Genomic DNA, 27,692 nt, shown 5'->3' with positions numbered 1-27,692 from the left:
GGGAAGGCAGGCAGGGGGGACAAAGACTTTTGCCCCCCGCCAGCCTTCAGAAGAGGTCCTGGACCTCTTCTGAAGGCGGGCGGGGGGCGAAAGACTTTGCTCCCCCCCGCCTGCCTTCAAAAGGTGTCCCCGCGGCGGCGGGAGGTGTCCCCTGCCCCCCGCCCGGCTTCGGCGCACCGGGAGAAGCGATCTCCCCGCAGCCCCTTGCTGCAAAAGACGTCCGGGGGAAGCGGGGAAGCGAAGCGCTTCGCTTCCCGCTGCCCCCGAACCTCTTCTGAAGCAAGGGGCTGGGGGGAGATAGCGATCTCCCTGCAGCCCCTTGCTGCAAAAGACGTCCGGGGGAAGCGGGGAAGAAGCGCTTCGCTTCCCGCTGCCCCCGAACCTCTTCTGAAGCAAGGGGCTGGGGGGAGATAGCGATCTCCCTGCAGCCCCTTGCTGCAAAAGACGTCCGGGGGAAGCGGGGAAGCGAAGCGCTTCGCTTCCCGCTGCCCCCGAACCTCTTCTGAAGCAAGGGGCTGGGGGGAGATAGCGATCTCCCTGCAGCCCCTTGCTGCAAAAGACGTCCGGGGGAAGCGGGGAAGAAGCGCTTCGCTTCCCGCTGCCCCCGAACCTCTTCTGAAGCAAGGGGCTGGGGGGAGATAGCGATCTCCCTGCAGCCCCTTGCTGCAAAAGACGTCCGGGGGAAGCGGGGAAGAAGCGCTTCGCTTCCCGCTGCCCCCGATCGCTATCTCCCCCCAGCCCCTTGCTTCAAAAGAGAAGACCCGCTGTCCCCGGGGCAAGCTTCGTTTTGCGAAGCAAGCCCATAGGGAAATTCGTCTTGCGAGTTTTTCGTCTCGCTAGGCGTTCGTCTTGCGGGGTACCACTGTATTTAATTGCAGTGTTTCATCAGCTGGTGTCTTGAGCAGCAACCTCTGAAAACGAAGGGCTAAAAACCGGCGCTGCTCTCCAAAATTAACTGGTCCCTTTTAACTTCGTATTTCAGCTGGTTGACTAAAATCCATTATTTTGGCTGCTGATCCCTTATTTTCAAATCTGTAAGTTGACAGCTATGACACACACACACCAGCCACATATCTGTCACTAGACACTGGTCCTACCACTGTCAGAAATGCAGAGCAGTTCTCATCCCGACTGCAAAGTTGTCCCCACATGCAGAATTTTGTTTTCCCTCGTGTGAATGAAGTCAACAGTGGCTGACTGATGAGTCCCCAGGTGATAACAAAAATGTTGATTATTTATCCCTGTGTGCATGACCTTATACTATGTACTATTGAATTTCATTATATTTCTATCATTCCGTTTTATAAGGTCATGCAATTTATTCTGCGTAACGGAGCAATTCTTCTCCCCATTTACTGTGGTTCCTAACTCAGTGTCATTCACAAATTTCTTCAGATCTCCTTTACTTCCCCAAGGTCACAACTGTATAAAATAATCCCTGAACAGTGACCCCGAGAATTCGGCTGGTTATTTATCTCAAATAAGATAACTTAACTTTTATCATAACTTTTGTCTCTTTTTTCAAACTATACCATATAGAGCTTCTTGTACATGCGTTGATAACCACTTTCGCCAGTTTAAGGAATATTATTTCATGTGAACATGTTGTTTTTCTTTGGCGATCACTCGTAGCCGAGTAAGATTGTCTTCCATAAACACGGTTTTAAAAGTGAGTCCGTAAGTGACTGTGGAGGCCAATTCTGGATCCACACATCCTTCTACAGTGGAGCCATAGGTTTCCGGGCAGGAGTTGATCGTGGTGAGGGTTTGCCAAGCATGTCTGCCTCTTAGCACGTTTCTCCCTTTCATCCTGAGTTTGAGGGTCTTCAAAGCCCATGACACCTTTGGTACAAGCTGTTCTCCAATTGGAGTGCTCGCAAACTAGTGTTTCCCAGTTGTCGGTGTTTATACTACATTTTTAAAGATTTGCCTTGAGAGAGTCTTTGAACCTCTTTTGTTGACCACCAGTATTACGCTAACTATTTTAAAGTTCGGAATAGAGTAGTTGCTTTGGAAGACAATAATCAGGCATCCAAACAACATGACCAGTCCAACGAAGTTGATGTTGAAGAATCATTGCTTCGACACTAGTGATCTTTGCTTTTTCTAGTACACTGGCATTAGTTTACTTGTCTTCCCAAGTGATGTGTAAAAAAGACACCATTGATGGAATCTTTCAAGGAGTTGGAGATGGTGTTTATAAGTGGTCCACATTTCACATTTAAGGAATATTATTTCATCCGATCATGGATCAGGTACTTTACTAAAGTGCAAACAGAGTAGTTGTGTTTGTATTTACCCCAGCAGAAAGTTATTTGTCGTTTTGAAATGGATATTGATCAGAACATGAGATTAAGCAGCACATTTGTGGTTAGCCTCTCCTCCCTCCAAGAGGGGAGGTGTTCTGGGCGGGACGCGATTTCTGCATCACCCACTCACCTGGCTGGCGCACCACGCCCACAGGTAAGTGCCCAACCGGGCGGCTTGGAGTGGGCGTGGATTGCAGTTTATGTTTCTGCTGCGCCAGCCATTCTGCCTCATTTTCCGCCTTCCCGTCGCGAATCAGGACCTTTCCTTGCATCTCCTCCGCGAGCTCAGCAGCGAGGAAGCGACCACGTGGATTTTACTTGGAAGAAAGGAGGCTCTTTCATCAGGGAAGTTTTGCGTGAGTTATTGACTGCGCGCTCCCCCCATTCAGTTGTTGTGTGCCTGCTTTATTTCTTAGAATTTTCCCCTGCGCGGCTGTACGCTTTCGCCCTGCTTTCTCAATTTAAACCCCACTGCGACTTTGGGACTGCTACTGTGTGTGCTCTGTGTGTGTGTGTGTGTGTGTGTGTGTGTGTGTGTGTGTGTGTGTATGCCTGTGTGAGACAGCAGCAAGTTATGGGATGTGCACTGACTGGAAATGAAGCAGTGTGACTGCCCCAAAACTTTTGCAAGTGCAAACAGATGTGAAGGGGTATTGTCTGTGGCTGCCTCAATAGCAGCCACAATATGAGCACAACTCATCATGAATGCACACTAAGAAGTAGATCTGGTTGTGTCTGTGGTTCTCCAAAGGGTTTCCTTGAAGGACGCTTGGCAGGTGAACTTTACTGGCATCTTGAATTAACACTATTCTGAATCAGTCCCTGGCTTTCCCCTATCTTTCTCCTTTTCTTATCCATTACTTGAAAGCCCTTTGGGTTCAGCACCTAGCACACCACTTGTGCTAAACAAATGAAGTAGTCAGAGCCTTTGGGCATTCACAAATGTTTAATAAAGTTGCTACTGTTTCTGACGGCATTCATATTACAATATCCAATGTTCCGAGCTGTCTTGAATATGGAATCGCAATGTTTCCCCTGATACACTGGAGTCGTTACAGGAATCATTACAGTCATTGATCATGCACCCATTTTTGTAGCTTGTGGTATTGCTAGTACATGTTTTCCACGGAGAAAACCCTACATTGTACTGTCAGTGTTTGCTCACCTGAAATGCTAGGAGGCAGGTGTAAGAATGTATTATGTGGGAGTTAAAATCCCACTCTTTGATCACGGGAGAAGGCTCACTTTGGCATGCTTCTTTAGACAGTGTTTCCAGTCACTGCTTAATAGCATGTTTGTGATCTCAGACATTATCACTGCACTCATTAGCACCACTTCAATGCAGCAGAAGGAGACAGTTGAATGAGGATCTATTTTGCCTGGCTGGCTTTGTTCAGTTACATGCTTAGCAGAGGAAACCAGGATTTGCCTGCTAAATCTAGGCTAGCCTGCAGGGGTGGAGCTGGATATATGCTCCTTTGCCATGTATTTATAGCAGGCATAGGCAAACTCGGCCCTCCAGATGTTTTGGGACTACAACTCCCATCATCCCTAGCTAACAGGACCAGTGGTCGGGGATGATGGGAGTTGTAGTCCCAAAACATCTGGAGGGTCAAGTTTGCCTACGCCTGATTTATAATATTAAATGCCTACACGGCCTTCCAACAAGGATAGGGTCAGGGTGACTCAGACTTTAGGACAAGGCTATGAGATGCAGATGAAGTTGGAGATCCATCCCAAATCCTATTGTTTGTGTAATCAAAAGTTTTCTTCAGTGACCAGTAGTTTGCTGTTTTTGCAGAATCAATGGTTGTGAATATATCAGAAATCTTTCCTCAGGTCATGTATCAAGGCTTGAGGCTTTATCTCAGCTACCAAGAGTCTCTGCCATTATTCTTGCCTATATTTGTCTCTCTCCATAGGGGAAGAACCCTGGGATTGAGGATTAGGCAGTTGGAGGAACAGGAATAGGCAAATCTGTCAGTTTCATTTCATTCTGTTTCTCATTTTCCTCATCACAAATTCCATGCTCCACATTTCTGCAGCAATATTTGGGTGTTGTCTTTTAGAAAAAAATGTCAGTGCAAATTTCTTTAGGCAAAGCAATTTCCCCATTTATGAGAAATGCACTGTTATGCACACTTTGCCCTCTTACATGCATTTTTTTTTGGTAAGCGTTACTTGGCTTGAGAACTGCATTGCAAAATTCAGAGATGTGCAAATTTTGAAGGTTGGCTGTGCTTTGGTTTGTGAATTGTTTTGGAAAATGCAATTTTTGAAAAGTCTGCCTTTAAATGTGAACTTAGTCAAATCCCTACGGAGGACTTTTGAGCCTGTCTTCCATGGTTCGGCATTATGTACAAATCACTGGGTATTCCAACTGCCTGCCTCCCCAAGTCATTTTATCTGTTCGGGGTGGACAGTACTGATAGTTGAGAGCAAGTCCCGTTGAAATCAGTGGAAGTTGCTTATGGTTAAATATGTAGAGGATCTGGTTGCAAGTGAGTGAACACTGCTAGCAGGGGACCAGGGAAAACAATCCTGGGGATTGTTGTCTGGCAAGGGTGCTGAGAATTCTCTGCTAATGATCTACGGCTTTCCCCTTCCTTTTCCTAGAACTACAACTCCCAGGACAGCTTAGGGTGAGGAAGTGGCGATTAAGCCAGTTGAACTAGTGATGTCTATATAAGATACATGTTGCTATTGCTACCCTTCACCCAAATTCTGGGAGCTTGTGCTCTGAAAAACAAGCAAAGGACTAAGTTCACCTGCAGATGGTCACTGTTTTGCAGGAGGGATTCAAGTGCACACTGGAGCCCAATATTTGTGCAATTAAAAGTGCATACAATTGTTCTGTCACCCAGTGGCGTAGCGTGGGGGGTGCAGGGGGGGCCGGCCGCACCGAGCGCAACATCGGGGGGGGGGCGCTCGCACTCACAGCTCTCTGCCCCTACCGGGTTAGGGGGAGCAAATTACTTGCCTTGCCCTGGGTGCTGGCAACCCACGCTACGCCACTGCTCAATGCAACAAAGCTACTTAAACAATAACAGCAGCTTTCTGCAATTAGGTGAGAAAATGCCCTGAGAAGTGTGGCCTAGACAAACGACTAAGGAAAAGACATATAAACACCCCACAAGCAACCCACGATGAATGCTCATTGTCATATAACCACCCCACAAACAAATCACAACAAAGACTCCACAGAGATTTGGCATAATTGAGTAATGAGCAGAACAGCTGCAATTATTGAAATGAATAGGTTACTTGATCTTAGAAATGGATTGAAAAGGGCCAGTGAAACTTGACATTGCTAGTTGAGAGGCTATTTGTCCCAAGTGTTTATGTTGAAGCAGAATTCGGATTTGGTCTTGTGGCATCTGAATATAGACTGCATTTTTAATCAAGGCATATATTGGCTTATATCTTGATCAGGTTCCTAAATTAAATGGGCTTAGATTTTCAAAAGTTTCATGCCAGGCAGGCCAGCTGTTTTTAGAGAACCTTGACAGTGTTTTCCTCCTAGACAAGGAGACGCCATCCGAGCTATCCTGATATATTAGTTGTCAGACATTTGTTTGGAAACCTTCAAATGAAGGAGATCTTTCAATGTTGATGTGAAACTCAAGATCCTTGACATATGTTTAAGATAAAAATTTAAGATTAACCATTTGTTTTAGAAGGCAATAGGGCAAGGAAGGCAAGAGGTGAGCTGGTAATTAAGATTCCTTGTTGAGACACATGTAAGATATATTACTACTTATTTGTCATTTATAGATGTAACAATATATAGCTCTTTGTGTTCCATATAAGGACAGGAGGATATGAGTGTATCTTAAAATTGGTTATAGCAATCAGCCAATAGGAAATTCAAGCAGGCTGATTGAACAGAGGCAGCCACAGGAGGAGCAAAGGGGGGTGGATTAAGGAAATATAAGGGCTGGCCATAATGGCAGGAGGCCAGGCCAGAGCTTGGTAACCATATACCACTGTGCCTCTCATTTATTTGTCTGACAAATAAATTATTATTTTAATTTCTCTGTTGCTGCGTTGAATATTTCATTCCAGCTAAGCGTTAACCACAAGCAGGGTGCTACATTTTATGGTGCCTGCGACTCGGATCAGTGGTCTGCTGGAACGCAGCTCCTTCGCCTCACTGGGCGGGGTACAAGAGAGAAGACAACTGATTGCCTACCCAAGCGCGCACTGGGAAAATTTTTTCCAGGGGAACGCAGCAGTCTCGTCTGTCTGATACCCTGCCCACCGACGGCGACGGACCGGGGGGGACCAGAGAAATAAACAGGGAACCAGCTAAGGGTAAGTGCACTAAGGGGTTTTGGCCCTCCAATTAATTGGGAGGAAGAGAAGTCCTGATCAAACTTCTGCGTCTCAGTAAAGGGGAACTGAGTACGCTAGGTGGCTGGGTATATCAGATGGTGGTCTGGTGGGGGAAAAGGGAAGAATGGGAGGTAGTGTGTGGTGAAGTATCTGGCGCATTGCATGTGTGAGAAAGTACAATGTGTAGCTGACCTAAGTGTGGAGTGAGTACTACTTCGTTTCCCAGTAAGGTGTGTGTGTGAGTGACTGAGTGGATACTTCACAGGGCCATACAATGGGAGTTGGGGGTTCAAAGGGGGGAAGTACACCTTTTGAATGTATGTTAAATAATTTTAAGAAAGCCTTCTCAGGGGCATATGGAGTCAAAATGACGCCAGAGCGCCTGAGAACGTTATGTGAATTAGAGTGGCCGAAGCAAAATACTGAATGGCCATCTCGAGGAACCTTTGATATAAATTTAGTAAGCAAACTTTGGTCTAACATCGCCAAAGAGACTGGAGGGTGCCCAGAACAATTTTCACATATAGATTCTTGGCTGAGCACATTAAATAAAAATCCTCCATGGATAAGGGAATGCAAAGTCCAACGATGCAAATTATTGGCTGTAAAAGCCAAAGCTAGGAAAGGAATCTTGCCAAATAAATCCAAACACTCCACCAGTTGTAACCCCAAGGCAAGAAAGTGGAATGAATAATGGGGGTGGAGTCACAGAACTTGATTCCTTGATAGATTATGATAAATATCTTCAGGAGGCATTGGAGTTCTATAATGAAGCCCAAGCAGAAGTGGTTATTCCACCTGTGAGTCCCAGTAGAACTCCATCTACAGTCTCCTTTAGTGGAACAACTGATTGCCTACCCCAAACCCCTGTACATCCAAGTCCTAGAGAATTATTACAGAAGTTACAGGGAGACCTTAATCGGTCAGCAAGCAATACAGCCAGGCGTATAAGGCTGCTAAAAGAACGCCTTGGGACAGATACCATCCCCTATGATTTGAGGCCCCTAGAGCAAAGCGAAGAGAAAGATCACGTAGTAGCCCCTCTCAGAAGAGTATTTGATGCACTTGAGGAGCCTGTGCTGGTTAATGGGCAACCCAGACCACGGCCACCTCGAACTTCGATCCTCCAGTACATTCCATTCACAACTACGGATCTGATGAATTGGAAAACACCCCATCTTCCGCAGAAAAACCTCAGGCTATGATGGACTTGGTGACTTCAATAGTAAATACGCATAGTCCTACTTAGACAGATTGCCGCCAGCTCCTGAATACTCTGTTCACCACTGAGGAAAGGAGAGACATAATTGAAAAGGCACAGATATATTTGCGTGAGCAGGCCAGAGTGGGAAATATTTATAATATTGACCGTCATCTCCAGGACAACTTTCCCTTGGAAGATCCTAATTGGGATCCAAATAATGCAATTCACCTGGCCAGGCTTACCACCTACCGCCAGACGCTTGTGCAAGGTATCTGCAGGGCATGCCAGAAGCCCACTAATATGTCTAAAGTCTCAGGAGGGTAGACGTGTTACCCATAACACTGTTTCGTGTTCGGTGCACACCCACAAAAAGACTTAAGTTGTCACCTTTTGAGCTCCTGTATGGGAGGCCGCCCTCCTTTGTTCAGGATATTCCAACTGACCTCCAACAAATAGGAGACCATGCGACACAGGGACAAGTGCAATCTCTCTCCCGTGTTTTTGTCTCTCTCCCGTGTTTGTTTGTTTTTTTTTTATCTTAACAGGTGGGCCCTCGAGCGCACGCCGTGCAGCATTGCCGTGCCGATTCATCAGCTTCAGGCTGGCATAGCATATGGGTGAAAGAGTGGAAACGTGATCCACTTGCACCTAAGTGGCGTGGACCTTACACCGTCTTGCTCTCTACTCCAACAGCGGTGAAGGTAGCTGAGGTGACCCCCCTGGATTCATCACTCCCGTTTGAAGAAGTCCGAAGGCAGTTGGACGTGCAAAGGTGACCCCTCTAATCCTCTTAAACTGACTCTCTCCAAAAACCCCTGTATCTAGCCCTACGGGGAACGGGCTAGGTCACAGGCAACATTAGACGACCGGCCTGCTGCAGCCACCACCTGGAAGCTGGCTGACCTGCGCACGCCTGAAGCTTGAGGAGCGTCTGAACCAGCGACTGTGAAAGGGAAGATTCTCTTATACAATTGATTGACTGCCCCCTTGTGGAACAATTATCAGGGATATTACACATTGGGGATCCTTGGGATATATGTTTTGGTCTTGGTGGTTCCCCATTTCTGTCACTGGGGGAATTATATTGGGACTAATATTTATATGCTATCACAATAAGGTAATCTTTTGTGGAAGGAATGCATATGCTAGACATCAACATGATTTTATTATTAATCCTGATCCCTTGGGAAGGGGAAGGGTCCTTGAATCTGACCAAATTTGCTAAATATGGATTCCGCTATGACCACAATATGTGGGTAGGTTTAGCTGAAATGGTAAGCCAATGTTGCAAATAGGACTAATTGCCTTGTTTGCTCTCTTGGGCCAGATGATTCAGAGGGAGGTATGCCCTTATTACCGATACCATTAAATGCCATTGGTATGGTAAGCGAAATGCCACACCAAACAGAAGTACAGAATTTCCCCGGATGGAACTCAACTAAACATTACGAGTTATACCTGTACAAGGGGAATTCTGTGTACATAAATCATCAGATGCAGCTGATTCTACCATGATAGGCTCTTCTCATTGTCACTATACTTGGGATTATATTAAGAATAGTCATACCTGGGCAAACGGTATTACCTATCGAACTCGGAATACCTTGCCCTGTGCAACCCCTTTTATTCATGCATGGAAAGTGGTATGGAACATAACTGTGACAGAGAAAGGCAATCTAACATACTGCACTGTGAACTCTCTACCTCTTTTGATATTTCGCCTTATGCACTCCACATACCAAAACCCTCAGACCCGATGGTTGTGGTGGATATGTGGAGAATGGGCATACAAGAAACTCCCTTCCAAATGGAGTGGGACTTGTTTCCTGGGATGGGTATTACCACCAATGTGGATTATGCCCACTAGTTCAGCTAAGCGAACACGAAGAAACGCTGATATTTCTCATATAGCAGGAGGAAGTACCCAAAGTTGGAGCGGTACTGATGATTGGCCACCAGAGCGCATTATAGCCTATTATGATCCTGCCTCCTGGAATCCTGGTGAGCTTATACAAGGGGCACGGGATCCTATTTATAATCTAAACAGAATAATTTGATTGCAAGCAGTAGTGGAACTTGTAACCAATGTAACGGCCCAGAGTTTGAGACTTATTGCACAACAGTTGGATGAAAGTAGAGCCGCATTTTGCAGCTGAAAATGGGAATGGATTATGTACTTGCCAAGCAGGGAGGCCTATGTGGAGTCATGAACTTGACAGGGAATGCCTGTTGCTTTAACATTTCTGATAATGGTGAGGCAATCCGTGTGTTGGCCACAAAGATGGAGAATATAGCACATGTCCCAGTACAAACATGGGAAGGATGGGATATGGGATGGTTACCTAATGTCACAGGACTCAAAGGGATACTATTGTCTTGCTTGTTTTTCTTGACAGTAGTGGTAATGGTTTTATGTATGATGCCATGTATCATTTCATGTTTTAGAAGTACAATTAGCAAGATGATTTCGAATGAAACTCTACCTCATATCATGGCCCTATACAGAGCTTTAACTCAGGAATATAATGCAGATCAAGCTATCAAGGACACTTGGTACCAAGGTCCTTGAGCTTGAAAGGGGGGAATGTGGCATCTGAATATAGACTGCATTTTTAATCAAGGCATATATTGGCTTATATCTTGATCAGGTTCCTAAATTAAATGGGCTTAGATTTTCAAAAGTTTCATGCCAGGCAGGCCAGCTGTTTTTAGAGAACCTTGACAGTGTTTTCCTCCTAGACAAGGAGACGCCATCCGAGCTATCCTGATATATTAGTTGTCAGACATTTGTTTGGAAACCTTCAAATGAAGGAGATCTTTCAATGTTGATGTGAAACTCAAGATCCTTGACATATGTTTAAGATAAAAATTTAAGATTAACCATTTGTTTTAGAAGGCAATAGGGCAAGGAAGGCAAGAGGTGAGCTGGTAATTAAGATTCCTTGTTGAGACACATGTAAGATATATTACTACTTATTTGTCATTTATAGATGTAACAATATATAGCTCTTTGTGTTCCATATAAGGACAGGAGGATATGAGTGTATCTTAAAATTGGTTATAGCAATCAGCCAATAGGAAATTCAAGCAGGCTGATTGAACAGAGGCAGCCACAGGAGGAGCAAAGGGGGGTGGATTAAGGAAATATAAGGGCTGGCCATAATGGCAGGAGGCCAGGCCAGAGCTTGGTAACCATATACCACTGTGCCTCTCATTTATTTGTCTGACAAATAAATTATTATTTTAATTTCTCTGTTGCTGCGTTGAATATTTCATTCCAGCTAAGCGTTAACCACAAGCAGGGTGCTACAGTCTCGCTACCAAAAGCAACAGATTTTAATTTGGAAAGTAATAGGCAGGAGCTACCACTGTACAAAAGCAATCAAGCATCGCATGTCATGTAGCCATCCCAGCTGGATGGCTATGCAGCAATATCAAAAGTGCTAAATGTATCCTATGACCTTTTGCTCCTGGTCTCGGGCTCCCCATTTGGATGTATTTATTTTTCTGCAAAACAAACCACTCCATGCCTCTCATTGTGTTTTATCTTGTGTTTAATTTAAATGGAAGATAGTCAAAGGCAAAGGACTAATTTGTCACACTGGGAAGAGAACTCTCAGTGAGCAACTAAAAAACTTTGCTGCTCTATTATCATTTTTGAAAAGGGATGCAATTATTATTTTTTTGTTTTCCCGGAAGTGTTAATATGCTACATTATTCTTAATGGTAAACAACCTCTGCAGATCTTCTTGAAGAAGCCACCTAGAAGGGAAAGGGAGGGGGCATCCTCGTCTCCTGCCAACACAATTGGCCTTACTCTAATTTAAGCAACATAGTCAGAGTTCACAAAAACTTGTCATAAAGCATGTTACAGAGAAGCAAAGAGTTGGAAGGAGCAAAAGTCTATCTAGGTCACTGTAGTTCAGGAATCAGAACATCCACCTACAGCCACATTTGCAGCCACGTCATATTTTTTTTCCAGCAGTTCAAATGCACAAGAATCTGGTCTAGCCTTCCCCAACCTGGTGCCCTCTGGATGTTTTAGAGTTGTTGTTGTTTAGTCGTGTCCGAACCTTCATGACCCCATGGACCAGAGCATGCCAGGCACTCCTGTCTTCCACTGCCTCTCACAGTTTGGTCAAACTCAAGAACATTGTCCAACCATCTCGTCCTCTGTCGTCCCCTTCTCCTTGGGCCCTCAATCTTTCCCAACATCAGGGTCTTTTCCAGGGAGTCTTCTCATGAGGTGGCCAAAGTATTGGAGCCTCAGCTTCAGGACCTGTCCTTCCAGTGAGCACTCAGGGCTGATTTCCTTCAGAATAGATAGGTTTGATCTTTTTGCAGTCCATGGGACTCTCAAGAGTTTCCTCCAGCACCATAATTCAAAAGCATCAATTCTTTGGCGATCAGCCTTCTTTATGGTCCAGCTCTCACTTCCATACATCACTACTGGGAAAACCATAGCTTTAACTATACGGACCTTTGTCGTCAAGGTGATGTCTCTGATTTTTAAGATGCTGTTTAGGTTTATCATTGCTTTTCTCCCAAGAAGCAGGCGTCTTTTAATTTTGTGACTGCTGTCACCACCTGCAGTGATCATGGAGCCCAAGAAAGTAAAATCTCTCACTGTCTCCATTTCTTCCCCTTCTATTTGCCAGGAGGTGATGGGACCAGTGGCCATGATCTTATATTTTTTTATGTTGAGCTTCAGACCATATTTTGTGCTCTCCTCTTTCACCCTCATTAAGAGGTTCTTTAATTCCTCCTCACTTTCTGTTTTCAAAGTTGTGTCATCTGCATATCTGAGGTTGTTGATATTTCTTCCGGCAATCTTAATTCTGGCTTGGGATTCATCCAGTCCAGCCTTTTAGCTTCCCTAATTTCCAACCGAGTTTTTGTCATTTTGATTAAGCATTTTGCCAGGAAAGATGAAACAACATAAGAAGTGCAAGGACACGTGTAGTGCGACTGTGAAAATCTAATTTTTGCCTGTATCCCCTGCACCCTGCCCCTTCCACTAAAGATGGGTTTAAAAATAGCTGGGGATTTATGTGCAACTCAAACCAACCTGAAAAGTACAAACTCAACACCTGATTTGTGGTATAGGGTGTTATATATATTCAATCAACAAGGAAGGAAGGAAGGATTGGGTGGAGCTGTCAAGGGTAGTTGCAGACAACACATGAGATGAATGGAAGAATTTTTGACTGTTGAATTGTTCTTACTCTGGGTTTTAAACAGGGGCACAAAAACCACAGTGGCAGAAGGCTAGAAAAGATAATCTGCTTTACCAGCATTATCTCATTGAGGAAAAACGGCTAAGGAGCACTTTCGATGTTCAACAAACCTCATCCCAAATCTGGAGTGGCTGTAGAACCAAGCTCTCGCTGTATAATTTTCATTTAGCAAAGTGGATATGGCCTCCTATCGTTTTTGTCCCCTCCCTGCCCCCCAGCTGTACTCATGCACATTTGTTGGGCAAGTGGACCAGGATGGGATTTCCAAGGGGAAGAAGAAAACTACTGAAATAACAATATCATTGCGCTCAAAACAGGGTAGCTAGCTGTGTTGATGGAACTTTTGATTCAGAGCTGTTTTGGCTGAATGGTTTTACTTATGGAAATACTTGGGTTTCCTGTGCAGCTTGTTTGGCTTTTGTGGAATCGGCTTGCTTTAGACAGCACACTGTGAAATCTGCCGTATGTGAGGTTAGAGCAAAAAAACAACTCCAGCCAGGTTCTTATAACAATTTTGCCTCCCAAATTTGATGTGCAGGAAATTCTTGTCATTGCCCATCAGCAGTAAGCAGGTGGATGTCTTTCTGCATCTGTGTTGAATGTGTTTGGATGTCTGGTGCTGTTTTCTTGCTGGCACGTAGATGTATGTGTGGCAGCCTCCTTGCTTGCTTGGAGGAGCTGCAGTTCAATGGCAGAGCATCCGCTCTTGCACAAATATGGTCCCAAGTTCTAAATCTCAGACAGATCTCCCTGGACAGAGCCACCATCTGTCAGTGCTGACCAGAATGAACTTCAGTGCTTCTCAAGCTTGCATCTCCAGTCGTTGTTGGACTACAGTTCCCATCACCCCACACTTTCGGAACCAGTGGTTAGGGATGATGGGCATTGTAGTCTCACAAGAGCTGGAGACCTAAGTTTGAGAAACACTGATGGATTAATGGTCTGATTTGGTTTAAGACAGCTTGCTATGTTACACCTTTTTAGATTGTGTTTGTGTGGATGTGTTAGGGCTTGTTGATCAGAAGGTCGGCGGTTCAAATCCCCATGATGGGGATTGTTCGGTCCCAGCTCCTGTCAACCCAGCAGTTCGAAAGCACGTCAAAGTGCAAGTAGATAAATAGGTACCACTCCGGCAGGAAGGTAAACAGTGTTTCCGTGCGCTGCTCTGGTTCGCCAGAAGCGGTTTAGTCATGCTGGCCACGTGACCTGGAAGCTGTCTGCGGATGAACGCTGGCTCCCTCAGCCTATAGAGTGAGATGAGCGCCACAACCCCAGAGTCGTCCACGACTGGACCTAATGGTCGGGGGTACCTTTACCTTTACCTTACCTTTCTCTTACAACCACTAAAAAACAGGGAAATGTTGTAGGGCTACCATATTTGAGAAATTCTGGGGTTTCTCTTTTGGAACTACCATCAACTACCAGATATGGGCTTGTTGCACGTTTTATACTTCATAGTGTAGAGCATAATATACTGACAATCCTACAGCTACACTTTTTCCAGCCCCCTTGAGAAGGCAAACTTCCCTTGGCTTACTTGAGAATTGAGTTGGCAAGTAACAAGCATCATTGGAGAATGTGTGGGATAAACATTGCCACTGGTAATTTTTCAAGAGCTCATAACTCTTTGGCATGTGCTCTTTCTCAGGATATGTGCCTCCCACCTGCCCTTCATGCAGACAAAGGAAACAAGCAAACCACCAACCATAAAACAAAATTTGAGCTGATTCAGGCAGCTGTCAAAGCACTTTGGGATGAGGCAGGCTGTTTCCTGAAGCATTGAATTGGTGTCTGAACCAATTCTTGTGATTCGTGCACACACTTCTGTGTTGGTATAGATTCAGATATTTCAGCAATACTTTTGATGATCTCAGGGTGAGAGTGTATTATTGGTGAAAGCAGCTATACTAAGGCCAGAACTTTCAACAGTGGTGAGAATTTTGTGCATCTTCCTATTTAAATAATGTTCTCTATAGCTTTTGCAATATTTTTCGATATTTGAATAATCTCCAAACATCATGAGCACCCTTTCTTCAGGGAAAACATCAACGACAATGTTGATAGGACTAAACTCAATGTTAAATAGCACAGAGCCAATGGAACACACGTTTTGCAAATCTAGGAGGAACACAAGGAATTCAGCTTCAATCTCAGAACAAGTTTTATTCTGATTTTGTTTTTCACAAACATTTTAGTATGAAGGCATCATTTGTTAGAGTTTTCAGTTATGTATGGCACAGACAAAAGGAAAAGAACAGATTCATCAGCGAGTCCAGCATTTAAATGTCAGATTAACAAAAGAGGCTTGTGTTAACCCTATTTAGCAGTCTATATTAGAAGATATTTTGCAAGCAAGAGGCTACATTTATTTGCATTGAAGTAAAAACATATTTTTGATCAAGAAAATTACATTTTTTTCTGACTTTCTTTATATCACAAATGTCAGGGTAAGGCAAATCCTTGATGAATTGTATGATAAAAATCCTATTTCCCAAGAAAATATATCCAACATATTTTGCTAACTTTGTCATTTTAAAAGCAAAGCGAACATGCACTGCATATAGAGAAATGTCTTCTTTGAAATTAAGTGCATAAGCAGAACAGTGTTAATTCACAAAAGAGGCTTTTCAGTGCTTCAGGGAGAGATTTACAGTTAGCTGCAGTGAATAGTATGCGGTCCAGTATTAGAGAAAGTAATGTCCCAGATATCTCACCTGTAAACTTTTTATGAAAAGGAAACTTGTCAATCATCAGAACAATTGCTAGCATAGAGTCTCCCCCCTCAGTGTAGAATGAGGACATGAAAAGGACACCTGGGAACAATAACGTTAAGATAATAGTTTTTGGATGCAAACACAAGTAATATAGGGCCTCTGTTCTCCATGTGCAAAGTATTGTGAAGGCAGTCAGGATGGGGGGGCGGTATATCTTTTAGATGTCAGTAAAACTTGGTGTTAATGTAAGAGTTCACACATTTTAATATCTTCTGTGGAGCCTACTGTGCGTGTGTTTCTCTAAGCTCTAACAGAATCTACTCAGGCTGTATTAAGAGTGTTTTGTGTGCAGCGTTAGCTGAGAAAATGGGAATTGTATTATTGCCTGCATTATTTAGTTTAAAAACGGCCACCCCGCCTGACCCGAAAGCACATACAGCCCTACAGTCCCAAATGAGAAAATCATAAGTCACAGAGTCAAATCTGACACCAGACTGTTGCGATTTAATCGACCTTCCCCACCTTTGTCGTCTGAGATTCTGTGTTTGCTTCACACTTCGTGATAGCATCCTGAGGCAAAACTTTCAGAAAGAAGCACCACTGTTAAGGAGGACCAAGGTTAAGTGGAAATGGCAATGAAATTACTGCCATGTGCAAGGGGGGCGGGGGGCGGATAGGCTCCAATCCAAGTATTTTGGTAGTTAATTATGTCGTGCACCTCTCCATCTTCAGTAGACGTTCAAACAGCTTTTCGTGTCTCTGCATATTTTTCTACATTCCTCTATTGTCTAGCCTGGTCCCCTTTTTGTCTGCTCCTTTCTAAAACTTAATCACAATGCTGCCTGAGGGGATTTAGATGCCAGTAGGCTTTGGTTCTCCACTACATACAGAGATGAGGCTTTTCAGAGGAATAATTTGCTGCTGCTGTGCACTGGCCCAGTTGGATCCTCGTGTTCACAGATACCACCTACAGGCACACTCGCCAAGCAGCACCAAACATATGGCTAAGGGTGGAGGCAGTAGGCATAGTCTGGATTTAACCAAGCTCATGTCCAACTTTGATATTTTCTGTAGAATCTACTGTGTGTACTTCTAACTAAGCTCTTAAAAAACAAAAAAAACTACTTAGTCTGCATAAGCATGTGCCTGTATTGCACAAGCCAAAAGAAAATGGGAAACTATATTATTGCGTGCACATTGCTTATTTTCAACAACACACGGGGAGGAATTCAGTTTCACTTTCCCGATTGTTCTGCCAGGAACCTGCCGGATAGAACCATCTCCCCTATCTTCCCCCTATGTGCTATTCCAGGGGTTCTCCTGAACCCCCCACAACCAATTCAAGGGGTGCTTGGTGGGGCACGGGGAACCTCACTGCACAAGCAGAGGTTCTTGTGCATGGCTTCCACTGATGGGACTCCTTAGTCGAATCTTGCCCATACTATCCCATATGGGGAAAAATTGGCTCACATGATGTAACATTCCAAATCATGGTTTACTGGGCTTCTGGAGAGTTCACAGTTGCTTTATTATTACGTATTTATTGAATTTATATACTGCTTTGTTCCTCTCCGCTCTCTTTTTTTACTGCCACGTCATGCAGAGCTTAAGCCAAAGTTTAGCTGAGCATATCAACTCGACTGAGGGCTTGTCCACACTTTTGCTTGCCCCATGTGGTTTCCCCCTTGCCTCTCTCCTTTCCTGGGGAAAACCTGCTCCTTAGTGCTAAATGGGAGGCAACGTCAATCTGGAGAAAACCCAAATTGCCGTTTGCTCCAATTGAGCATAAAGAGTGGTTTTCCCTAGAGGAAGGCAGCAGGGCAGGAAGTGTGGACAAGTAGTGAGACACATGTGAGTCACTAAAGGGCATCATTTAGGTAGCCCCATGTGTGGGATTTTTAAAAAGCCCCACCACCTCTCTTTTTATGCATGGGTCATATTGGGCAAGGTAATCCATTCTCTGAAGGCTGCTTCTACATGCAGATTGCCTCTGCTAATTTGGGGTGTGTCTTGTGACGTATAGCTTGCTAGTCCTTTGATCACAGTATGTGGAATCTACCAGAAATGATAAATCAACACAAAGAGAAGGGAGGTGGGGCAGAAAACATAAAAAAGATACTTCTGATTCCAGTTAGCAGGAATGGAAAAGAAGAGGCACAGGAGCTCCACAGGTATAATGGGAGACTAAAATACATTCTTACTAAGTATTGTATAGCAAAATATCAGACAACATGGATTTAAATGTAACCCATACAATTTATTATACAGGGAACCTAGGTTCATATTAATGCTGATTATATTAATGCCTGTGTGATTCCAGATGGGGAAAAAAATCTTACTTTCTGGACATCACCGCAACGGATGGTTGAAAATGACAGGTGAAATTAGCAATAGACAATGCCATCTTTTCATAGCACAGTGTTTCTTCCCCCTGCCCATACATAAATGTTGCTTAATTGTCAACACAACTATAGATCACAATGGAAACAGCAGCCTTGGCTTGGTAACCCACCTACGTGGCATGCGGTAAACTAATTCATATTTTCATATACAATTGTGGAAGCTTAAAATATGTTTACTACTTTGTTACAAATTCAAGTTGGCAAAACTGGAAGAAAAAGAGTAGGGCTGATAGATTTTAGCTTAATTACACACACACACACACACACACACACACACACACACACACACACCTATACCTTTATTGTTTGGGGTTGTTGCTGTTGTTTTGAAAATTCCTAAAATTATTTTAGGACTGTGGAGGATGGTGTCTATGCATAATAAGTTAAACCAGAATCTCATAATGTAAAAACATTCCTCTAATTGTTTTTAACAGCAGTTGGAAAATAGTTTTCAGAATACCAAACCATGGACTCATGCTGTGTGTTCTTTCAATCTTGCAAGTAGGGTATCATTTTAATTTACAGTGTGGTTGAAAAATGAATGTAAAATTCTTGTTTTTAAGTCGAGCGCAGCATTTGCGAGCAGAACAGATGACATATGGTACAACATTCGTCACCAAATAACTGTTAATTGCATTTTTATGCATTAAAAAGTGTGCATATGCAGTTGAAAATATAACAAGCGTTGACAAGAAATTGTTAAAGCCAGAAGCCACATTTTATAATGTGCTAGATGCAGAATATCAGCTCTCCCTCACATCGGAGGGCACCAAAAGTGATAGTAATGTTCCATATCTTAACTGACCATTACTAGATAATAAAATATTGGGCCATGTGGCAACACAATTGGGGTACAAAAATGTTTCACGCCGTGAGTAGTTTAGCAAAGGATTTGCTAACTACGGAAATTGATTGTCATATGAAAAGTCAAGTTAATCTAGAAACTCCATAGCCTATGTCTCTCTTTTTTGCCCATGAGTAACCTCATACATCTATGAAGGATAACTTAAAATGCACACGACAGCCAATTCAGTTGTCACCAGCCCACTACATGAAGTGTACTGAAAAACACAGGAGTAGCAATGCTTGCAAGCCTCTTATCAGATGGACTGGCTCAATCATAGGGAGAATCTCCATATGGAAATATTTTCCAACCTCTGGTTTGCATAAGGTTACCTGCAGGCAACTTCAACAACACCAGAAATGTTTGTTTGAGCAGATTCCACATGGGAGCAGTAATATCTGACACAAGGGTCCTGAAATCTCCATTCACACGCCTCTATGCATTTCTAGTTCTTATACTTTCCCCGCTGCCCATAGAAAAGTATAACAAGCCTAACACTACGATGCTCCGGCCTTGACAGGCTGACAAGTACCAGTATGGCAAAGGATACGAACATTCCCCTAGACCTCTGAGGATTTCTAACAACATTTAAAGGTCATTCGCACATGTTGCCTTGAAGAGGTATTAGAGCTGAGAAATAATATTTAGGGTGCGTGTGTGCGCGGACATATTCTGCAGAGGGGCTTAGATTTTCAAAAGAAGATGAAAAACATACAGGGTCGAAGCAAAGAAGATTGAACCAGGACATCGTAATCAAAGTAGAGAAGCTTCATGTTGTGTACTGAACAAAACGAAACAAAGAAGAGAAACAAATGTAAAGGATCCTTATCCTTAGTCCCCCTCCCCCCACCCCCCACTCTTCTTGGTGTGCTGTTGTCTGCTAGTCATAAAGTTGTCATATAGTGCACCAGTGACTGCAGTTCTTGTTCCACTCTCCTCTTCTCTTCTTCTCTCATCATGGTCGTCTGCGGGGATAGAAATAATAATCATAATCATAATAATCAAAAAAACCCATCTGGTTGGGTTTCCTCAGCCACTCTGGGCGGCTTCCAGCAGAACACTAAAATACAAAAACCTATTAAACATTAAAAGCTTCCCTAAACAGGGCTGCCTTCAGATGTCTTCTAAAAGTTTGGTAGTTGTTGTTCTCTTTGACATCTGGTGGGAGGGTGTTCCACAGGGTGGGCGCCACCACCGAGAAGGCCCTCTGCCTGGTTCCCTGTAACTTGGCTTCTTGCAGCGAGGGAACCGCCAGAAGGCCCTCGGCGCTGGACCTCAGTGTCTGGGCTGAATGATGGGGTTGGAGACACTCCTTTTAGGTATACTGGACTGAGGCCGTTTAGGGCTTTAAAGGTCAGCACCAACACTTTGAATTGTGCCCGGAAACGTACTGGAAAGAAAGCAACTCATCATGCAATTACTGTAATGTCACAGAAATCTACAGGAGCACCGACGATGTACTTTTACCTGTGTTTTTGGAAGGCTATTTCTGACATGACATTTTAGTAGTCCTGGCTTTGCAAATATGTGGAGGAAAAACTGAGGAGCAGCTGCCTCCTGGACCCTTCTGTTTGGTGGTTTGGCTCTGGCCTGCATTCTGCACCATTAAACTTTCTGGCTTAACTTGAGGATTTCTAATTTTGGAACTGGGGCATAAGCTTTTTCCATATACAGTGGTACCTTGGGTTAAGTCCTTAATTCGTTCTGGAGGTCCGTTCTTAACCTGAAACTGTTCTTAACCTGAAGCACCACTTTAGCTAATGGGGCCTCCTGCTGCTGCCACGCCACTGAAGCACGATTTCTGTTCTCATCCTGATGCAAAGTTCTTAACCCGAGGGACTATTTCTGGGCTAGCGGAGTCTGTAACCTGAAGCGTATGTAACCTGAAGCGTATGTAACCCAAGGTACCCCTGTAGTTTTCAGGTTGTATGCTATTCACTAAGAAGGTACCGGAACATCTTCTCACCTCTCTGCAAACTTGGTGTAAACAAATCGGGATGGATGCTCAATAAGCAGTAAGTCCAAGTAAGGAGTTAAAAAACATTAACAAAAAAAGTCCTAAGCATGTACCAACAGCAGCCAGCTTTGTCTTATGAATGCTGGTCACACAGGTGCAACAGTGGGACAAATTGTAATTAATTGTAATCGGGTTGCACCGTTTTTGTGGGTGGAGATGCTTGTCTCACAGTGAAATGAGCATGGCAGTGAGCTAGTAGATGCATATTACAAATGCAGGATTTGCTATCCTTTGTGACATCCATATTTTTAACCACCAGCATTACCATGAACTATTGCACTTAATTATGAGGATGTTAGAAACTGATTATCACAGAGTAATTAAATGGTGAGCTTGCATCCAAAGCATTATTAGCATCAGTTATTAATTTTGAATCACCTTGAATTATCTTTGTGGTGCATCATAAAGCTTATGCTTCCTTTTTTGATTAGCTTTGTGGGAACTGAAAGGAAGAGAGTGATCTCATCTGCTTAGAACGTGTATTTCTAGCTGTCACAAAGTTCTAATCTTTTGCCTACTTGCTATTTTTAAAAGCTTCTGCGGGCAAAAGTGGAAGGACTCTGAGAAACATCACATAATGATATAAATATGAATTAGATAGCTTTTTGTTGTTTTTTTTTTTAAAATGGCTTATTCAATTAGTGATTCCCTATAGTTTCTTTAGTGCAGATGACAAAAGCTTTTTGATCAGACAGTGCGATAACACTAGACTCTGTAAAAGGTCTGCCGTGAAAGGGATTATTTGTTCTGAAGTTTTCCCCGTTTTCTTGAGCTTTTTTCTCTGCATACCTGGCTGGGTTCCTCTCTCTCTCTCCTCCTCCGGGCTTCTTTGCTATTACGTTATCTTTTATTATAAGTAAGTAATTATACTGCTTCATGTTTGGTTAAGTATTATTTTATCCTATCTTCCATCTCTTCAACTCACTACACTGCATGAGTTTCTCATATATTTTATCCATGTCCTTCATTCCCCCAATTTCTTGTTACATATATATTATCTTTTCACTACTTCGTCGATATCTATCTCATCTTAAGATTCCAAAGTATGAATGAGCCTTTCGGCTGAACAGACAGCACCTTTGTGGATGCCCTGTCTCTTAAGTATAGTTTCCTGTTTCAACCAAACTGGGAAACTGTGGTTAAGGGCCTCAGAACAAACAAGAATATTAAGCCAACTTCCAACCATGGCTGGTAATAACTTCAGTGTTAAACTACAGTTAGTAGAAGGTTTTCTGGCTTTTTTGTGTGGCTCACATGAGGAGAGGAGGGAAGAACCTGTTTGTGTGGCCAAAAGATGGCATTCGTACCTCAGCTTATTAAACCAAGATAGGAGTGTCTGTACTTTTGTCCATTCTTTCCTTTGTTTTGAATAAGCATTTATTTAAAATATCTGTATTTATACGTGTGCACAAGTTGCTCAACCTTCTAGTGGAGACTTTAAGGCAGCAATCCTAGCTGAACATAGTTCCTATTAAACTCAGTGAGACTTATTTCTTAGCCTATATGCACTGTAAACAAATTTTCACTTACAATATAAAAATAAATGAACTGAGGTTGCCGTCTCTGCAACCCTGGTCAAGTCTATCTAACCATGGCTAATACATGAAGTACTGAGGTACAAGAGTAGGTTAAGTTTTGAATGATTGCTCCCACCTTCTGCAAATCAGTTATTTTTATTTCCCCGAGAATGAATCATACAAAGATTCAATGGAATTGGCTAATAACTTTCTTTTTTCTTTATTTTTCTTTTTTGCTTGTTAATTCCACCTGATATCTCCTAATGCATATATTTGTGGGGAAAATAAATAATTCAATTCACTACTCAGTGAAAAAGAGCGTCTTTCCATTTAGATGAAAGCAATTTATACAATTTATAGAAACTAGTTATATTTTTCTGCTCAATGGAGGTCATAGCCTTTCAAACTATTTCTAAAATGGCAAGCACTTGATAGCTTTATTTTTAGTATATAAATGCTGAGAGAGAGAATGAAAATGAATTAGATGGTGAAACTGAAAAGAAGAATTTCAATGTAACATTTTAATTGTTATGCTGTGTGTGGCCTCCCCTCCTTTTTGCCTGACAACTTTTTAAACGGAGGCTATAGCAGGGCCCTATTTCTTTCTCCCATCTGCAGCACTGCAGTATATTGTCAATATACTGACAAGGACAAAAAGGTACACATAGTAATAAGACGCTTTGAAAATCTCTGTGACAGAACTGCCACTGTTACAAAGCTTCTATATTTGGTTTTGAGATACACAAAATCCCATTATGGGTGTAAATAAACACATCACGGTCTATATGATATTGGTATCTTGTAACAAGCATTACAAAAGAATGGTAGAAACGGATTTGTTTCTCTCTCTCTCTCTCTCTCTCTCTCTCTCTCTCTCTCTGTGTGTGTGTGTGTGTGTGTGTGTAGTACCCATCTTCCAAAGCGATCTCAAAACTGCATTTTATAATTTAGGTTGTTTTTTTTCTATCTAGGAATCCAGCTGATATGTGTGTGCCAATATTTGTGAGTAATTATTATTATTATTTTATTTATTCTGTAACTGAATTGGCACACCTTTTAGGTTACGTGTGTTTCATATATATATATATATATATATATATATATATATATATATATAGTCCGTATAGTTAAAGCCATGGTTTTCCCAGTAGTGATGTATGGAAGTGAGAGCTGGACCATAAAGAAGGCTGATCCCCGAAGAGTTGATGCTTTTGAATTATGGTGCTGGAGGAGACTCTTGAGAGTCCCATGGACTGCAAGAAGATCAAACGCAGCCATTCAAACGCAGGAAATTAGCCCTGAGTGCTCACTGGAAGGACAGATCGTGAAGCTGAGGCTCCAATACTTTGGCCACCTCATGAGAAGAGAAGACTCCCTGGAAAAGACCCTGATGTTGGGAAAGATGGAGGGCACAAGGAGAAGGGGACGACAGAGGACGAGATGGTTGGACAGTGTTCTCGAAGCTACAAACATGAGTTTGGCCAAACTGCGGGAGACAGTGGAAGACAGGAGTGCCTGGCGTGCTCTGGTCCATGGGGTCACGAGGAGTCGGACACGACTAAACGACTAAACAACATATATATATGTGTGTGTGTGTATACAGTGGTACCTCGGGTTACATACGCTTTAGGTTACATACACTTCAGGTTACAGACTCCGCTAACCCAGAAATAGTGCTTCAGGTTAAGAACTTTGCTTCAGGATGAGAACAGAAATCGCACCGTGGCGCTGCGGCAGCAGGAGGCCCCATTAGCTAAAGTGGTACTTCAGGTTAAGAACAGTTTCAGGTTAAGTACGGACCTCCGGAATGAATTAAGTACTTAACCCAAGGTACCACTGTGTGTGTGTGTGTGTGTGTGTGTGTGTGTGTGTGTGTATGGACAGTTCAAAAGCCAGTCAACTGCAAAGATTAATTCTAGCCAGTATGTATTGCTTATCATCTTCCTAAACTGTAATTCAACATGCTTATTCTGCAGTGCTATTTTTCTAGAAGAACTCACCATGAACATCTCCCTTGTTCTCTTAAAATGGCAATGGCATACACCTGAGAGGTGCTGGAACTGAGTTCCGGTGAGTTCCAGCTTTAAAAAAGTCATCATTCTCAATTGCTTACATTGCTTTTGCTGGAGTTTTGTTGGTCTAACACACACACACACACACACACGTACGTTGTGAAGCTCCCTGTGATCTTCGGATGCAGGATGGTATACAAATAAATAAAACATACACATCTAGGGGGTTGCCAAGCTTTTGGGGCCGGTGGGCATGTCAACCGAGGAAACAGGCACAACACACAACACAACCTATTCTGTTGGCAACAATAGAATGCTTCTTTCAAGAATAAACTGAGCAAGAAGCAGGTGGAAGAAATCCTGTGGGTTCAAGCAAATGTCTACCTGGGCACATCTGTGCCCATGGGTCCCACCTTGGTGACCACAGAATACATCCTCTCTTGGGATGTCATCCAGAATGCTGTTACTGGATTTATTTGGCAACTAGTTTCCATTTTTAATATTTTTTTTAAAAAAATTGTATGTAGGGCACATTGCTGTAATTCTAGACACGCTTAACTCGAAATATGTCCTATTAAACTGAATGTCTTCTGAGAGGACATGTGTAGGATTTCATGGTTAATCATAGACCACTTTAGCCCCCTTCCCTTTACATTTCTGTATATACAGTAATATATAGAGAGATGATCACTCATTTTCATGGGTAGGATATTATAAAGATCAGACACAGTAGTGGCATATCTGCTGTAGCAGAATCTTTCTCTCCCCACTCCTTTTGCATGTGAAGTGATGTCATGGCCAATTCAGAAAAAGCATTATTTTCCTTCATCACATAGATAAATGGAAGGTGAATCTGGCATGACTCTGAAACAACTAGCAGCTGTGTCTGAAATGGTGGCAGCTCTTCTTCTTTTTCTTCAATTCTCTGCAAACATGAAAATGGTTGCAGCTGTAAAGTTTGGTTCACACCAGTTATTTACTCAGATTCTCATATAATGGAGTTCTGTTGCCCATACATAACTTCAGCCCTTGACAGCTGGGACTGAATGTGTGATTGGCACATATACAATCTCCTGAATTTTAGAATTCTGGAATGTAAGTGTGATTCATGCTCTTTTTCTTTTGTTTTTCTTGGCTTCTACAGGCCCAAAACTTGCAGAAAGACTATACATGAATCATACATGAGCCAGCTAATGAAAAGAAAAAATGACGACAGAAAAGAAACGTGAATTGACTTACCTACAAATTAATTGTCTGTCTGGGATTCTGTAGGTTCATCTATGTCTTCAGCCTGACTATTCATTTCAACTACAAATTAAATAGTAGTAAGATTATACTTCGGCACATTTTTAATAGCACTAGTAACTGAACTATATCCTTATTTTCAGAGCAATCCATTGCATAAGTACATTTCCAAACATCAATATGTAATACAAATTCATCTGAACTGCTAGCACTTCTATGAGAAGTTCCACACCTCAAAGCCCAATTCACTTTCTTTAAATAGGAATGTTGCTATAATTGCTGTGAATCTGGCACCCTCCAACCCCCAATTTGAAATACCACCTTTGATATTACCACTAATGTTATTTGGTGCAATTTTTACATGAAGAATATTCAGATGTTGCAATGTTTTCGTTTCCAATCTCACAAGATTGGGAAAATCCAATAGCTGCATCACAGCAGGACCTGATAGGCAAAACAGTATTTATCAAGCACTACAGTCAAATGCTATATAATGCAGGTCCAGGCAGCAAGTATGCTTCTCACTTTATTTCCTTTATTCTTCATGAGCTCCTTTATCGTCTGACTACTGAAGAAATGCTCTGAGACAGAGGCCACAGAGCCCTACACAGGGATGATTCTCTGAGCTGCTACTCTATGCAGAAGAATTTGCACAGGCACCCAAGACATGCTGTTGTTATTGTTTTTCCTTACTCCATTAATATCTCACAATGGGTTACAGCAATTTTAATACAATTAAAATAGAATTTTAAAAACAAATTACAGTCACATGAATAGGGTGGCTCCTATATACCGTATTTTTCTGTTTATAAGACAGAATTTTTGGGACTCAAAATTAAGAAAATGTACTATGCACTATCCAGCTGAACTATTAAAAATTTTAAAAGATGATGCTGTTAAGGTGCTACACTCAATATGCCAGCAAGTTTGGAAAACTCAGCAGTGGCCAAAGGATTGGAGAAGATCAGTCTACATCCCAGTCCCAAAGAAGGGCAGTGCCAAAGAATGCTCCAACTACTGCACAATTGCACTCATTTCACACGCTAGCAAGGTTATGCTTAAAATTCTACAAGGCAGGCTTAAGCAGTATGTGGACCGAGAACTCCCAGAAGTGCAAGCTGGATTTCAGAGGGGCAGAGGAACCAGAGACAAAATTGCAAACATGTGCTGGATTATGGAGAAAGCTAGAGAGTTCCAGAAAAATTCTACTTCTGTTTCATTGACTATGCAAAAGCCTTTGACTGTGTCGACCACAGCAAACTATGGCAAGTTCTTAAAGAAATAGGAGTGCCTGATCACCTCATCTATCTCTTGAGAAATCTCTATGTGGGACAAGAAGCTACAGATAGAATTGGATATAGAATAACTGATTGGTTCAAAATTGGGAAAGGAGTACAGCAAGGCTGTATATTGTCTCCCTGCTTATTTAACTTATATGCAGAATTCATCATTCGAAAGGCTGGGCTGGATGAATCCCATGCCAGAATTAAGATTGCCGGAAGAAATATCAACAACCTCAGATATGCAGATGACACAACCTTGATGGCAGAAAGTGAGAAGAAATTAAATAACCTTTTAATGAGGGTGAAAGAGGAGAGCGCAAAATATGGTCTGAAGCTCAATATCAAAAAAACTAAGATCATGGCCATTGGGCCCATCACCTCCTGGCAAATAGAAGGGGAAGAAATGGAGGCAGTGAGAGATTTTACTTTATTGGGCTCCATGATCACTGCAGGTGGTGACAGCAGTCACGAAATTAAAAGACGCCTGCTTCTTGGGAGAAAAGCAATGACAAACCTAGAGAACATCTTAAAAAGCAGAGACATCACCTTGACGACAAAGGTCCGTATAGCTAA

At 42.7% G+C, this 27,692-nt stretch overlaps 2 protein-coding genes across 9 annotated transcripts in view; one reads left to right on the top strand and one right to left on the bottom strand.

The window, feature by feature from the left end:
- Window positions 1-27,692, top strand: part of LOC308584461 (uncharacterized protein) — an 81,865-nt gene that overhangs the window by 10,336 nt on the left and 43,837 nt on the right. The gene's annotated exons all lie outside the window — the stretch shown is intronic.
- MACROD2 (mono-ADP ribosylhydrolase 2) overlaps window positions 15,229-27,692 on the bottom strand; it is a 996,145-nt gene continuing 983,681 nt past the window's right edge. For all 5 annotated transcript variants that reach the window (XM_081189152.1, XM_081189150.1, XM_081189149.1 and 2 more), the window contains 2 exons: window positions 25,831-25,899; window positions 15,229-20,010 (listed from right to left, as the gene is read on the bottom strand). In XM_081189152.1, the coding sequence (XP_081045278.1) occupies window positions 25,838-25,899 (62 nt within the window). In that variant the 3' untranslated portion in view covers window positions 15,229-20,010; window positions 25,831-25,837. The remainder of the gene's footprint in view (window positions 20,011-25,830; window positions 25,900-27,692) is intronic.

The sequence above is a fragment of the Podarcis bocagei genome, assembly GCF_964188305.1.
Source record: "Podarcis bocagei genome assembly, chromosome: 3".
Taxonomy (NCBI): domain Eukaryota; kingdom Metazoa; phylum Chordata; class Lepidosauria; order Squamata; family Lacertidae; genus Podarcis; species Podarcis bocagei.
The sequence above is the reverse complement of the archived record's forward strand: the minus strand, read 5'-3'. Positions and strand labels throughout refer to the sequence as shown.